This window comes from Elephas maximus, chromosome 16 (assembly GCF_024166365.1).
Source record: "Elephas maximus indicus isolate mEleMax1 chromosome 16, mEleMax1 primary haplotype, whole genome shotgun sequence".
Taxonomy (NCBI): Eukaryota; Metazoa; Chordata; class Mammalia; order Proboscidea; family Elephantidae; genus Elephas; species Elephas maximus.
Genome location: NC_064834.1, coordinates 45800663 through 45814887, shown reverse-complemented (window position 1 = coordinate 45814887; position 14225 = coordinate 45800663). Strand labels below are relative to the sequence as shown.

General features: G+C 32.7%; 1 protein-coding gene across 3 annotated transcripts in view; it reads right to left on the bottom strand.

Moving 5' to 3' along the window:
• The window catches only part of HELLS (helicase, lymphoid specific), a 47058-nt gene that overhangs the window by 17257 nt on the left and 15576 nt on the right, over nucleotides 1–14225 (bottom strand). For all 3 annotated transcript variants that reach the window (XM_049855302.1, XM_049855301.1, XM_049855303.1), the window contains exons 4-12: nucleotides 14057–14113; nucleotides 12042–12078; nucleotides 11885–11949; nucleotides 10125–10166; nucleotides 6376–6603; nucleotides 5802–5984; nucleotides 5042–5185; nucleotides 2550–2746; nucleotides 709–805 (exon numbers count right to left, since the gene is read on the bottom strand). In XM_049855302.1, coding sequence (XP_049711259.1) covers nucleotides 709–805; nucleotides 2550–2746; nucleotides 5042–5185; nucleotides 5802–5984; nucleotides 6376–6603; nucleotides 10125–10166; nucleotides 11885–11949; nucleotides 12042–12078; nucleotides 14057–14113 — 1050 coding nt within the window. The remainder of the gene's footprint in view (nucleotides 1–708; nucleotides 806–2549; nucleotides 2747–5041; nucleotides 5186–5801; nucleotides 5985–6375; nucleotides 6604–10124; nucleotides 10167–11884; nucleotides 11950–12041; nucleotides 12079–14056; nucleotides 14114–14225) is intronic.

Genomic DNA, 14225 nt, shown 5'->3' with positions numbered 1-14225 from the left:
ATGCTACTTAACTTTTTTATCATTAGTATATACAAACTTAAAAATCAGAAAAAATTATAAAGATTTTGAGTAAAACTGTCAAAGCACAATGGAAAAGCTTTTGAGGCCTACATACAAAAATGCCTAAGTGACTCTGAAAGACTGTTTGTCTAATGTAAAGCTGGAGCCCTGGTGGCGAGGTGGTTAAGAGCTTAGCTATTAACTAAAAGGTCAGCAGTTCAAATCCACCAGCCACTCCTTGGAAACCCTATGGCGCAGTTCTACACTGTCCTTTAGGGTCGGAAACGACTTGATAGCAATGGGTAAAGTAAAGCTAGGTAGGATAAGGCGGGGATTGCAGAGTGACGAATGTAAGAAATAATTGATTAGACATGGGCCATGCAAGGAAGTAAATTATACAATAAGTATTCTTGTCAAACATTGCATAAAAACCACATTTTCATTTTTTGGCTTGTAAACATAACAGTAACCATACAGAAGAAAATGGATATACATGACTGAAGAGGGTAAAGTCTGGATAAGCACTAATGTTCTGCCATAAAGCCATGGGATCTCTAGGAGTAGGGGAGGGACAGGAGAATCAGTTAAATTTGGGGCACTCATTTTTCAAATCTCTACTGCAAAGGGGTTGGATAGATGATCTCTTAAGGTTCCTTTTTCATTCTATAAGCCTATATAGTGAGAAGAAGAATAAGAAAAAGTCAAAACCTGGTGCAGCATATGCAATACGTTCTGTTCTCTTTCTTTAGCAATAATATCCTCAGCAGTTTCAGAAAGGCTAGTGATATCAAACCAAGACTCAAAGCTGGAAAAGAAAAAAAGATTACAAGTTAACCTACCACATAATTTCAATTATATTGACATGGCACATGTTTTACATTTTTAATTTTATATTGATCTGTATATTATGAAGCATGGATACTGCTGTACCTAATCCTTAGACTCAATCCATTAACTGAATTTTATATGAATTTAAAAGAACACATTTAAACAGCGTATATTTTTTGAGCCAACAATCAAGAATTCTGACCTTAAAAGGGGCATTTTTCTCATTTAGAAATATATTAACATAGTCTTACAATAGTACAAAAAAAAAATCAAAGAAACATTACAGTAGATATTTTATGTAACATTTTAATAAAATTATAGAAAATGAGAACTGTCTCCAAAAAATATGGTCTGTCTCTATAGATATAAATATGACTCAGTACACAAATATTTTTAAAAAAAATATTTAAAAAAAAAATTCAACATACACATAGCTAGATAAAAACATCTATATAAGCCCAATGTAAGAAAAACCATTAAAATGAGCATTAAATATAATCATGCAGAACACAGTCTAAACGAAACCAAAAACCAAACCCACTGCTGATACCAACTCATGGTGACCCCATGTCAAACAGAATAGCACTGTGCTCCATAGGGTTTTCAGTGGATGATTTCTCAGAAGTAGATATCCAGGCCTTTCTTCCAAGGTGCCTCTGAGTAGACTCATACTGCCAACCTTTCGGTTAATAGCCAATCACATTAACCTTTTGTACCACCCCTTAACTCCTAGTCTATACAACACTATATTGTCAGCAAATCCAATTGCAAAAAATGCTAACAAAATTTATGGCGGTAGTTAGACCAGATATTCCCAAATTTGTGCATCACGTTCACGTAAATCATATTTTTAAAAATTCAGATTCCCAGTTCCTACCTTGAAATTCTAACTCCTTAGGTCTGGGATAGGACCTGGATATTTTGTCCTTTAATAAAATCTCCCACAGTGACAATAAATAAGGCAGCCTGGCCTGAGCCAGCATCTGGGAACCAGAGTTGGAATACATTCTCGAGATAAGGCATTAAAAGTTATTTTCTCATATCCGATTAGCTTTCTTCCTTCACTGATGCCAAAACAAGTCAATTCTTTTGACCTCCTGATTTTGTGATAATTTTTCCATCTTAATTATGGAACTTCTGCTAAGATTATCTCCTCTTCCCTTCTGAGCAAATTATTTTTGAAAATCTTTTTTTGCTCGTTTGTTTTATGATACAAGATTCAAACACAGTTTCTATTACAAAAAGAAAACTACACTGAAACCTTGGTATTAATTTTGGTCCTGGTACTAACTAGTTACATATTATAACAAGTCTAACTAGTTACATATTATAACAAGTCTATGTGAGATATGGTACACATTTGGCCTATCAACCTGGTTAGTTTTATGAGGATAAAATAAGAAAAATCCCGAAAGTGTTTTGCAAGGTTAAGAAAACAAAACAAAAAGCCTTATAAAGTATTTTCTGAGCTAGCATTCAACAGTTTTCCTTTAATTAATCAATGCAAATAAAAACTTAATACTTCTCTGAGCTGATATAATTTGTTTCAAAAGTACAACATATATACCACAAGAACTTGCCAAAAATCTATCACTTTAATTCATCTACCTAGAAGACAGGAATTAATTTATAACTAAAAGAAAGTTGTTTTTTTTTTTTTTTGTTGAAAAGAAACTTTCTGAGAAAAACAGAGAAAACAGTGAAGTAACTGGCTTACCTACCTTTTCAAGTCATCAAATACATCTGGCAACAAAAAGTTTAGCAATGACCAAAGTTCTGATAAATTGTTTTGCAAGGGAGTACCAGTCAAAAGAAGTTTGTTATCAGCATTGAATCGTTTTAACTCCCTGATAAGACGACACTTCATGTTCTTAATCCTGTGTCCTTCATCTACTATTAAGTATTTCCAATAGCAATGCTAGAAAATGAATTGAGGGAAGAATTTAAACATAATGACCTCAAAATTTTGCCTCAAAACAATTTTAAAAATAAAACTTCTATCTTTTATTAGGGTTGGATGTTTAATTTTAGAAAACATTACAGAATCTGTTGAGATGATTATTTTCCTTTGATCCATCAATGAGAAAAAGTAATAGATTTCCTGTAACTGAGTTATACTAGTGTTCCTGAAACAGACCTTACTAGCTCATGAAATATTTGGAGTCCACCTATATTTACGATTTCTCCATTCACATGTTTTAGTCAAAGAGGTCTGTAGCTTTCCTTGCTAGTGCTTTGTCAAGTTTTGATAGAATTGAAAGCTTTCATTAGTTCCAAATGTTCTGAAACATTAAATAGCATTAGAATTTTCATTCTTGAAGGCTAAATCTGAGATTGACACTCTTTTTAAACTGATAACTTTCTCATTTTCTTACACAGTTATATGTTTGTTTACGTTTTCCCTTTCTTCTGAAGCTGCTTTTAGGATATATATTTTCATAGAAGGCCATCATTTATTTTCATGAAGTTGTCATGAAAATTATTTTAATTTCTCCTTTGAATATCTGCTTTCTCTCTTTACCTTGATCAGACAAGCTTAATAGTTTATTTTGTTGTGTAAAAATACAGAAACATGTAATATTTCTGAAAATAAAAACACCAAACTGGCAATAATAGGTACATATCCCTGGATAATGGCATCAGCAAATCGGAGGAAAGTATAAAAGGGCACATTTTGCATTTTACTTTATACAGTCTTATGCAGAATTTTTTTTTTTTTTTAAATAATATGCACGACATCTATTATTAAAAAAAAAATTTGGAAGCAACTTATTTTTCTGGCAATATGGCAAGCCAAAAACCTGAGTCATCGCTCACTACAAGACACTTACCTAGACATGTCAGAAAAAAATTTTAAATATTCTTTATAAATAAGTGAAAGAAGAGAGAAAAACCTAGGAAACAGAAATGATGATGAATCTGAAAAACAAATTATTTAGGTGGGCTCAGATATTTTTGCTGTCACGCAAAAACAGGAGCCCTGCACCCCCACGCCCATCACTCTCTAAAGCTAAGATCCTCAAAATGATAATATGAACTCAATGAAAAGGAAGACTAGAAAAATCTAGCCAATGGCAAGTGGAACTGACAAGGAAGCTTATCTGTTTCAATACTGGCTGGGTGAGGAGAGCAAAATAACTGAGAAGTTCTTTGTATATTATTGAGTGGAAAACTGGAGTTACCAAAAAGAATGTATACTATGATCCTGTGTATAAATTATACCTATGTATTATTAGGAGTTATTTCTCATAGGTAGAATTACAGGTGCTTTTTAATCTTTCTGTTTACTACTTTTTTTATAATCAGTGTACTTTTACTGTAAAGAAATGGTTTTAATACTTTTGAATGCTAAACATATTCACAAATTCTTTGTTAATCTCCTAAATTAAGATTTCTCCAAATCATATTCCAAAGTTCTGCTAGGACACAAGTAAAATATGACAAATACTGGTGATTATGCAAGCCACATTTATTCTACTTGTGGCCTGTGTGTTTTGATTTTATATTGAACCCATTATTTTCCCAGTTTCACTCAAGCAGGAAAAACCATAGAAGACTGCACTCAGCAGGGAAGGTCATCATAATGTCAGCTAAAGGAAAAACGAAGCAGTAAAGAACTCTGCATAATAGGTGGAGCAGTGAGGAAGAAATTCAAAACATCAATAAAGGAACTGAAAGAAGAAATGAAAGAAGAGTCAATTTTCCTATTATAATTTGGGAATTAATACATAGCTACAACATCAAGAAAAATGTGCATATGGAAACATTACCCCATAGCTCTATAAGCTAGAGTCTTAAAATACTTGTCTTCAAATATTCTATCCTTATTGAGTAACAATAAATAAAAAGGATAGGTAAATTTCATTACTCAGGGTACATGTCAAAGACATATCTGTAATAAATTCCCAGATTAGGTCTATGCCTGCCTGTGCATAATACAAAATTATATTAGGGTCATGGGTTAAAGTACCATAATATAAGCTCAATGACAAGGAAGGCTTTAATTTTATTGTTAGAGACGACAGCCTTCACCTCAATCTTTCTGTAAATATAGGCCTCCAGTCACCAGAGGAATATGCAGCATACAATCCTATCCCATCAGAAGAAAAAAAAAAATTAAACAAATGCTGTTGGATAGTGAGAAGTAGAATGAATTAAGAAAAATATGATTTACAGATTAGATTACAAAGAAACCAATGAAGACCATTTGTACCTGTAATGCATTTCGGTCTCTCATAGCTATCTCAAAAGATGTGATTACCACAGGATGAATCTGCAGTGTCCCCTTCAGTTTGTAAATATTTTTTACCAATCTTCTACGTTCCTGCTGGGTTCCATGATATAACATAGTAGGAATCTAAAAGATTTGATGTTAATTTATAACAAATTTTAGAACAGAATATAAACTATTTGAAAAAAAAAAAAAATAGGTCATTTTCTGACAAAACAAGATAAATAACCTAAATCTTATTTCTATTTTTCTATAATAAAATGAGTCAAGCAATTCTAACAAATCATAGAATGAATCAGAGAAAACAAAGAAAAAAGCCATAAAAACAAAACAAATCACAATTAAGGAGAGGCAGATGGAGATGCTACTTCTGAAATATGATTTACTTCTCATAAGGTAAGGATGTGGATAACACAAATGTGTACAGGGAAAAAAAACACTGTAAAAGAATAAACAGAATTTTTTTTACGTTCCACCTATGTCTGTCTCATGTGAATCAAATTATCCACACGTACCGAAAATCACCTAGGTACATTTTTGGCAATATGTCTCAGGTTAGCAGTGCCTATTCTTCTACATATACTTAAAGTAGGGTATTGCTCAGATTGAAAGTTAAGTCATATAAGATGCAGTACTTAATCAAAAATCAGTATAATTACAGGAGGAGATCTATAATTTAATTCCAACAAAAGAGAGTAAAATGTGAAATGATAATATATTTTAACACAAGAAAATGTCTTACTTCTGGTGTAAATCTTTTGAATTCAGCCATCCAATTAGGAAGTGTAGACAAAGGGCCACAGACAAGAAAAGGTCCAGGTACTCCTCTCTGGATCATCAATGCAATTGTAGCAATACACTGAACTGTCTTTCCCAATCCCATTTCGTCAGCTAAAATGCCATTAATACCATTTTCCCAAAGCATCTGGACAAAACAATATACACTGCATTTAAACTTTAATAAAAACACTTATTGGATTAGCAATGGTTTATTTCTTCTTTTTAAAAATCATACCCAAAGATAAAAATTATGACAGAATGGCATATTCATACATTCCTGGTAACAAGATAAGTTCTAACACTTGTGGAAAATCCTTTACCAAAGCCATAACAATGTTAGTAGCCCTTAACAAGATAATTTTTCACCTTTAAAAATTTACTCTGAGTAAAGAAATCAGAAATAAAAGGTATTTACATACAAGTGTTTGTTTTATATATAATAGTGAAACATGGAAGGAATAAATAAAGTCATGGCATATCACATTACTAGACTATTATAGAAATGAACTAATATATTTAAAACAACAATTCATTACCCTCAGCCATTCCATGCCTTCTACTTGGTACCACCGCATTACTCCTCCTGTGAAGTGCTTTGGTTGTTGAAAGGGTACTGGCTGTCCATTACATTTCCGAACTGGGTCATAAAATAATTTAGTATTCTGTCTAACAGTTTGAGACAACCTGTCTTTAATTATACTATTCGAATCTTTATTTTTCTGAAGATCTTCTACACAGAGATTAGTAGAAGAGGAGCTTTCATCCTATAAAAAGAAAGCTTAATTAGAAGTTTGGTACATAATGTAGTGCCCCCAAACCACCCTAATTTATCAGAAAGTGTAACTACTAATCAAAATTTACCCAGTCCTATAATCGTTAAGGAAACCCTGGTGGCCTAGTAGTTAAGTGCTATGGCTGCTAACCAAAGGGTCGGCAGTTCAAATCCGCCAGGCGCTCCTTAGAAACTCTATGGGGGCAGTTCTACTCTGTCCTATAAGGTCGCTATGAGTCAGAATCGACTCAATGGCACTGGTTTTGGGTTTTTTTTTTTATAATCATTAAGTATGGAAAAATAATATCATATAGTGAATAAAACTCTAGAGACAGTTACCTCTATTACTTTACAAAAGAAAAGCTATTAAAATTTTTTCTTTCTGAGAATAACTCTTACAGATTAAGACCATCACCAGGCAGACACTTTTGGTAAGACCTTTACAATTGCCTCTGCTTTCCAACTACTCAACTCCTAAAATGTGCTATCCCAGAATTTATTAATTATTTCCTTGGCTCACATCTCAATTTCAATAGATAATGTCCATGGAAAAAAAGAAAAAATATATACTTTCATCTAAGAATTACTTTTACTACAGGGAAAGGGGCACGGTTAAAAATGATCCTAGAACAACCAGATATTTAAGTGGAAAAAAGATGAACTTTGAGCCCTATCATCCCCTACGTAAAAAAATGCACGATGAACCACAGACTTGAACATAAAATCTAGAACCATAAAACTTTTAGAAGAAAACAGAATATCTTCATAACTTTGGGACAAAGAATTCTTATACAAGACACAAAAAGCATTAACCATAAAAGAAAAAAAAATTATAAAGTATTAAAAAACTTAAAACTTCTGCTTATTACAAATTATCATTAAAGACAAATACTGTATGATTTCATTTATATGAAATATCTTGATTAGGCAAATGCATAGAGACAAAAGCTTATTAGTAACTCAGAAAGTAGGGGGAGGAGAAAGAAAAGCTAGTGCTGAAGAGATACTGAGTTTCTGTTTGGGGTGATGTTAACCTTTTGGAAATGGATAGGCAGCACAATATAAAAACCAAAAAATACCAAAACCTGTGGCCATCAAGTCAATTCCAACTCATAAACACCCTATAAGGCAGAGTAGAACTGCCTCACAGAGTTTCCAAGGAGCGCCTAGTGGCTTAAAACTGCCGACCTTTTGGTTAGCAGCCGTAGCACTTAACCACTATGTAACCAGGGTTTCCAGCACAATATAGTGAATGTAATTAAAGTCACTAAACTGTAAATTTTTTATATTATATATCTTATCATAATACAATAAAAAATATATATCACTAAGTAAACGAATATGCAAGCCAGAGAAAATATGGTATAAAAAGCTGACAAGAAGCTTTTATCCAGATTATACAGAGAACTCATATATATCAATAATGGAAAAACTCAATAAATAAAATGGGCAAAAAGATACAGATATTTTACAATAAAGTATACAGCCGTGAAGAATATGAAATTATGCTCAATTTCATTAGTAATTAAGAAAATTAAAACTACAATAAGATACCAATGACTAAAATTAAAAAGACTGACAACAGTCAGCTGGTGAGAGAATAAAATGGTGCCATCACTTTGGAAAAAGATCTACACTTTCTTATAGAGTTAAACATACATCTACCATAAACCAAAAAAACCAAACCTAGTGCCGTCGAGTCGATTCCAACTCATAGCGACCCTATAGGACAGAGTAGAACTGCCCCATAGAGTTTCCAAGGAGCACCTGGAGGATTCGAACTGCCAACCCTTTGGTTAGCAGCTGTAGCACTTAACCACTACGCCGCCAGGGTTTCCACTACGCCACCAGGGTTTCCAATATGATCCACCAATTCCTAGATACATATACCCAAGAAACATGAAAACATATCCACACGAAAGACTTGTACATAAAGGTTCACAGCAGCCTTACACATGACAGCCATAAACTGGAAACAATCCAAATGCCCATCAATAAATGAATTAAAACATTCATTCAATGGAATACTACTCAGCAATGAAAAAGAACAAAAGACTAACACACCCAACAACATACATGAATACCAGACATTATGTTTAGTAAAAAGAAAGAGGAAATAAAAGAATACATACAATACTTCATTTGTACGAAGGTATAAAACAGGCAAAACCAATTCACCATATAAGTCAGAAAGCAATTGCCTCTGGATGTGGGAGTGAAGAAATGACTGAAAAGGGGTAAAAGCGGCCCTTCAAAAATGGACATGTTCTATACTTTGAATTGGATGGTGGTTACACCGGTGTATACATTTGTCAAAATGAACATTTAAGAATTGTGCATTAATAATATGTAGACTCTGTTGCCACTGAAGCCGATTCCGACTCACAGCAACCCTACAGGATACAGTAGAACTGCCCATCCCGTAGGGCTTCCAAGGAATGGCTAGTGGATTCGAACTGCCAACTTTTTGGTTAGCAGTCAAGCTCTAAACCACTGTGCCACCAGAGCTCAAATAATACGTAAAGTATACCTCTATTAAAAAAATTTTTTTAATGGAACAAAGAAAAAATAATGGCTAACATTTTTTCAATGAAAAGCCTCCAACATTCAAAGCATGAAATAAAAAGGATAAAGAGAGTTTCTAAGAGCTTTGCAAATACAGAGAAATCTTAATTATCTGATATAAACATGGGACAAACTAAAAGTGAATCCTCTTAAAATGAGTCCAAAATTTCATAGTAAATAGTGGTGGATTAGACTGAGACTATCTTTTAAAACACAACGAGATATTCTAAAAATAAGCTTGCTTAATCTTCTATTTTATATAACATAATTAGGTTATAAACATAACCATGAACTAATTCTTATACTGCACAAGGAATGAAAATCAAGGCACTATTATGGCATAAATTTTAGACAAAATTATGATAGCCAAATAGAGTATCTCTCATTTTATAATCATGCCATCAGTGTTCCCAAGGACCTATTATATTAATCTTTGATATATAAATTAATTCTTGAAGTTCATATCTACTACTGAATTTTTTGTGTAATAATTTCTTTTGCTTCCCTTTTTAATTGTAGGGGCATGAATAGTGACTACTCACTCAGATAACAAGAAAACCTCTCTGCACAAAATGGAAAAAAAGAAAATCAAAACTTCTCAGACAGAACCAAAGAAAATGCATTAGAAGGCCAGGAACATGATTAAAGCATCCCTCACAGATGTCTCAGTTTATATAAGCACATGGTTACAGACACCTGCATCATTCCTACACTCACAAGGAAGGACCTACACATTAATATGTCTACATGAAGGTACATGCAATAAAACTCAAAAAATCCATACATAAGAAAGCATATTAGGATAAGGAAGAAGTAAATAGACAAGTTTAAAAGAAAAAGGCAAATAAACGGTGCAAAAAATGTACACTGGTGAGTAAAAGAAAAGGGACTATTGATCAGGGAAGCAAATTCAATGTCTAAATTTAATTTCTATAATAAATCTCTTACCTCATTCTCCTTTTTATTTTTTTTGGCCACAGACAAAATTTCCTGTTGAGAAAACAAACAAAAAGTTATATATAGTTTCATTCATTTATTTAACATACATTTATTCTGTTGTTTTTATGCCAGAAAATGGGGATAAGACTCAAGGTAATTATAATACAGAGGTCTCAAACTGCAGGTTCTTAGGCAAAATCAAGTCTGTAGACACTTCCTTAGCTAACAGCCTTTTATAAAATTCATAATTAGTTGGGAACACTTAAATATTGAGGTGTTCCCATAAATAACGTGGATTTCCCAGCCTTAAAAAAAAAAATCAAAGTTTATCTGACTAGATTAAGTCCAAATTCACACATGGCAACAATCCTTAGGTACTACAGGGGTCAACAAACTACAGCCAATGGGTCAAATCCAGCTGGTAGCCTACTTTTGTAAATAAAGTTTAATTGGCACAAAATCAGGCTCACTTTGCTTGTCTATGGCTACTCTCAGGCAAGAGCAGCATAGTTCAGGATTAAATAGTTGTGATAGAGACCATACGATCTGCAAAGCTGAAAACATTTACTATCTGGCCCTTTACAAAAAAGTTTGCCATCCCCTGCTCTAGGGTCAAGTTGTGATTTGTCTTTTACTAGGTTAAGTTTAATCATTTTGGATAACAATTTAGGAATAAATCACAATATATAAAAACAACACTATCTACGAAGTATTCTTGCTAAAAATTAAACTTCAATCACACCAGACCTCTAGATCTAAGTATCAGTTTACAGGAAACACAGGAGCAGAGAAATCATGGGAATGCAATAAGCAAACTTTAGAATGTGATAAATTATAGTGAATCTTCGGTAAATAACTTGCAGCAGGAACAAAAAGAGATGAAGGAATGTATAGACTTCAAGGAGACCTGAGAGACATATTAGCCAAATGCGCCTTCTTTGGATCCTGATTTGAACAAACTGTTAATAAAAAAAAAAAGGAGCCACCGGAAAATCTGACATTAAGGAATTATCAATTTTTAGGAAGTGTGTTAATTGTATGGTGGGTAGTTTTTTTTTAAATGGTTCTTATTTGTTAGTGATGCATACAGAAATATTTACAATGTAATGAAACGACACTGGGATCTTCCTCAAAGTAATTTGATGAATAGAAAATAACAAGAATGGAAAAGAGTTGAAAATTGCTAAAGCTGGACATGGGATCATTCAATATACTAGCCTCTTTACATTTGTTTATGTTTGAAATCTTCTGTAAGAAAAAGAGGGCCTAAATATATATCTTCTTACAGAAGATTTCACACATATACATACATACACCAAAATGTTAACAGGTAGAGATCTACGTGGGTCTCCAAAGCTTATGACTGAGGTTTTGTGCTAGATATGGATTTGGAAATTCATAGAATCTACTTCAAGTTCCATTCTCGATAGCTATATCATGGCTGATTTAAAATAATACTCTCAAAATTAATTATATTCATACACAAATGAAAACAATGTAAATATTTGCAACAGGCTGAACAGCCACATAACAGCAATCCTTACAGCTTTAAGACTATTTAAAACTCACACTAGGTAGGTGACACTGAGTTTCTGTTAAAGGTAATAGAAAAATTCAGGATTGGTGATAGTTGAACAACATGATGAATGTATTTAATATCACTGAACTGTACATGTGAACACTACTGAAATGGCATATTTACCACAAAAAAAGAAGAAAAGGTTTTATTCAACACCAAATCTTATATGCCCTCCCCCTTTTATTTTTACCTCTTTTGACATGACTTCTGAAATATTGTATGACTCATCTTCTCTTCCTCTTTTCTTTCTCATGACTATAAAAAATATGCATACCTTTATTTTTGATACAGCAATTAAAGCAGAAATATAAACACGCAGCCATCAAAACAAGAAAAAAGAAATTTACCTGGATTTTCTTCACTTGAATCAACTGCATTTTTACCCTACGAAATAAGGACTTAGAATATTACTTTTTCTAAGGACTTTGTATTATTACATATTAAAAGGCATTGATTAACTTGAGAGAAGTAAATGGTCCATTGCAGTTGAACCACATTCACAATTCACTGTTATTTACCTACATATAACCTTTTTCTGTAATTCCTTACTATAACCCAAACGCCCTACTTTCCTCAAAATTTTTTTCCACTTAGAAGAGAAATTTCAAAATTAAACACATAGATGGCAGTTTTATTTTGAAATTACTAAGCATATCTTCTGTAAGTGCATTTATGCTGAGGAATATTCAACATGTATGGTACAGAATGCATACTCATTTTTAATAAAATTTATAAGCTCAATACGAATGTAAGTAGAAATAAAAAAATGTAAAAAAATTAGTGAGGTGGATAAGGGAAAGGAAAAGAAAAAATGTTAAAAAACAAAGTTTCAAAGTGAAAACTGGATGAATACTATATCAAGAATAGGTAGACAAGTATGAGAAGTCAAAATGGCAATGAAATAAAAAGGGTAAATAAAAATTTAAGATAAAACTTAGAGGATTAAAAAAATATCAAAATGGACTGGTGAGATAGAGTACCCAGAATTTAATGGCTGGCATCTTTAGAACAGAATAAAAACAAATCCTAATATAAAAACTTAGCTGGGATAAAGTGAAGGATGCATTAAGTTAACAGGATAAAGAGTAGGAGTAAATGGCTAAGCCAGTAAAATTATCTTATAAATAAATATGTTCTTCAAAAACCCAAGATAAGTCCCTAAAATTGGCAGTGAGTCAAAGGGTATCAGTTTTTAATAAAGAACTTTACAGTTTCTCTTGTAACAAAACCAATTATCAGGTACCTTAATACCATCACTAAATCAGCCTAAGAATCAAGTACCTGGACTTAATAGATTTTAGTATACTTATCCTGATGAAATCAAATCAAGATATACCCTACACACTGTCTCTTGGCATTCTGACATTTACCAATAAAAGCAGTTTGTGCAGAAGCTGCTTATGGGCTCTGTAACTAAGAAGGCTCCTGGGTTCAAATCCTCAAGCTACTATTTATAAGCTATGTGACCTTCAGCAAGTTATTTTTTTGTCTCCTTGCATAAACCCCTTTATATGCAACATGGGAATACTACTAATAGCACCGCTACCTAACAGAGCTGTTTTTAGAATTAAGAGAACACGAGTAAAGCATAGAACAAAACCTAACACAATGAAACGTGTGAGAGGCAGAACTCGATAGGACTGCCTTATTTTTCCAGGTCTCGCAAGTTTTCCACCTTTGATGGGGTACAGTGTTAACCACTTTTCTATCATTTGTTTTAGCAGAATTATTTGAGTTTTCCTTCTCTGACAGGTTTCCTCTTTCAATATGTTCCAGTTTTTGTAGGTTTTATTGTACATAGTTAAGTGCTCAATAAATGTTACCTTTGTTATTTCTCTTTTCACTATCACAACTGTTATTTAGACAATTCCCATCAAGGTATTAAACAATCTCACCTTAAAACATCTCCAAAAAGATCACACCTAGTTCAGGCTGTCCCTAGATGAATGTTATTATCTGAAACGTTATTAGAAAATATAACATCAAGAATTCCCATTTGACCCCACTGCTGCAGCTATGGACAAGATACGAATTTAGATTATCATTATTATTACTGTTAGGGCTGAAAAAGGTTATTTACAGGATGATGGTGTAGAAATAGTAATCATCATGGTCTCCAAAAGAACTGCCAGCTAGAGTCCCCAGAAATTGAACTGAAGGGGAGTCATATGTCTATCCTCCCTCCATATCTAAAATACTAAAAAATGGATTTTACACATTTCTATGCAACTTTTAATATAAACAAAGGTAGGCTATCAGATAAACAAAGTTAAAATAATAATCAAAAAAAGTCAAAAGAACACAAAAGAATTTCTTCAACATTTCAGGTAATATATAAAAAAATCCTAGCTTACTGTATTACCTTTGTAACTTTTAAAGATTCCTTTTTCCTCTCCAATTTCTCTTTCTTCTTCTGTTCCTGTAAGGTAATTTCTTTGTGTCATAAGTGGAAAATACAAGTATAAAACATACATCTCAGCTCTCAAATAAGGTATATTCACAATCAAGAAACTATTTGAAAATGCTTTACA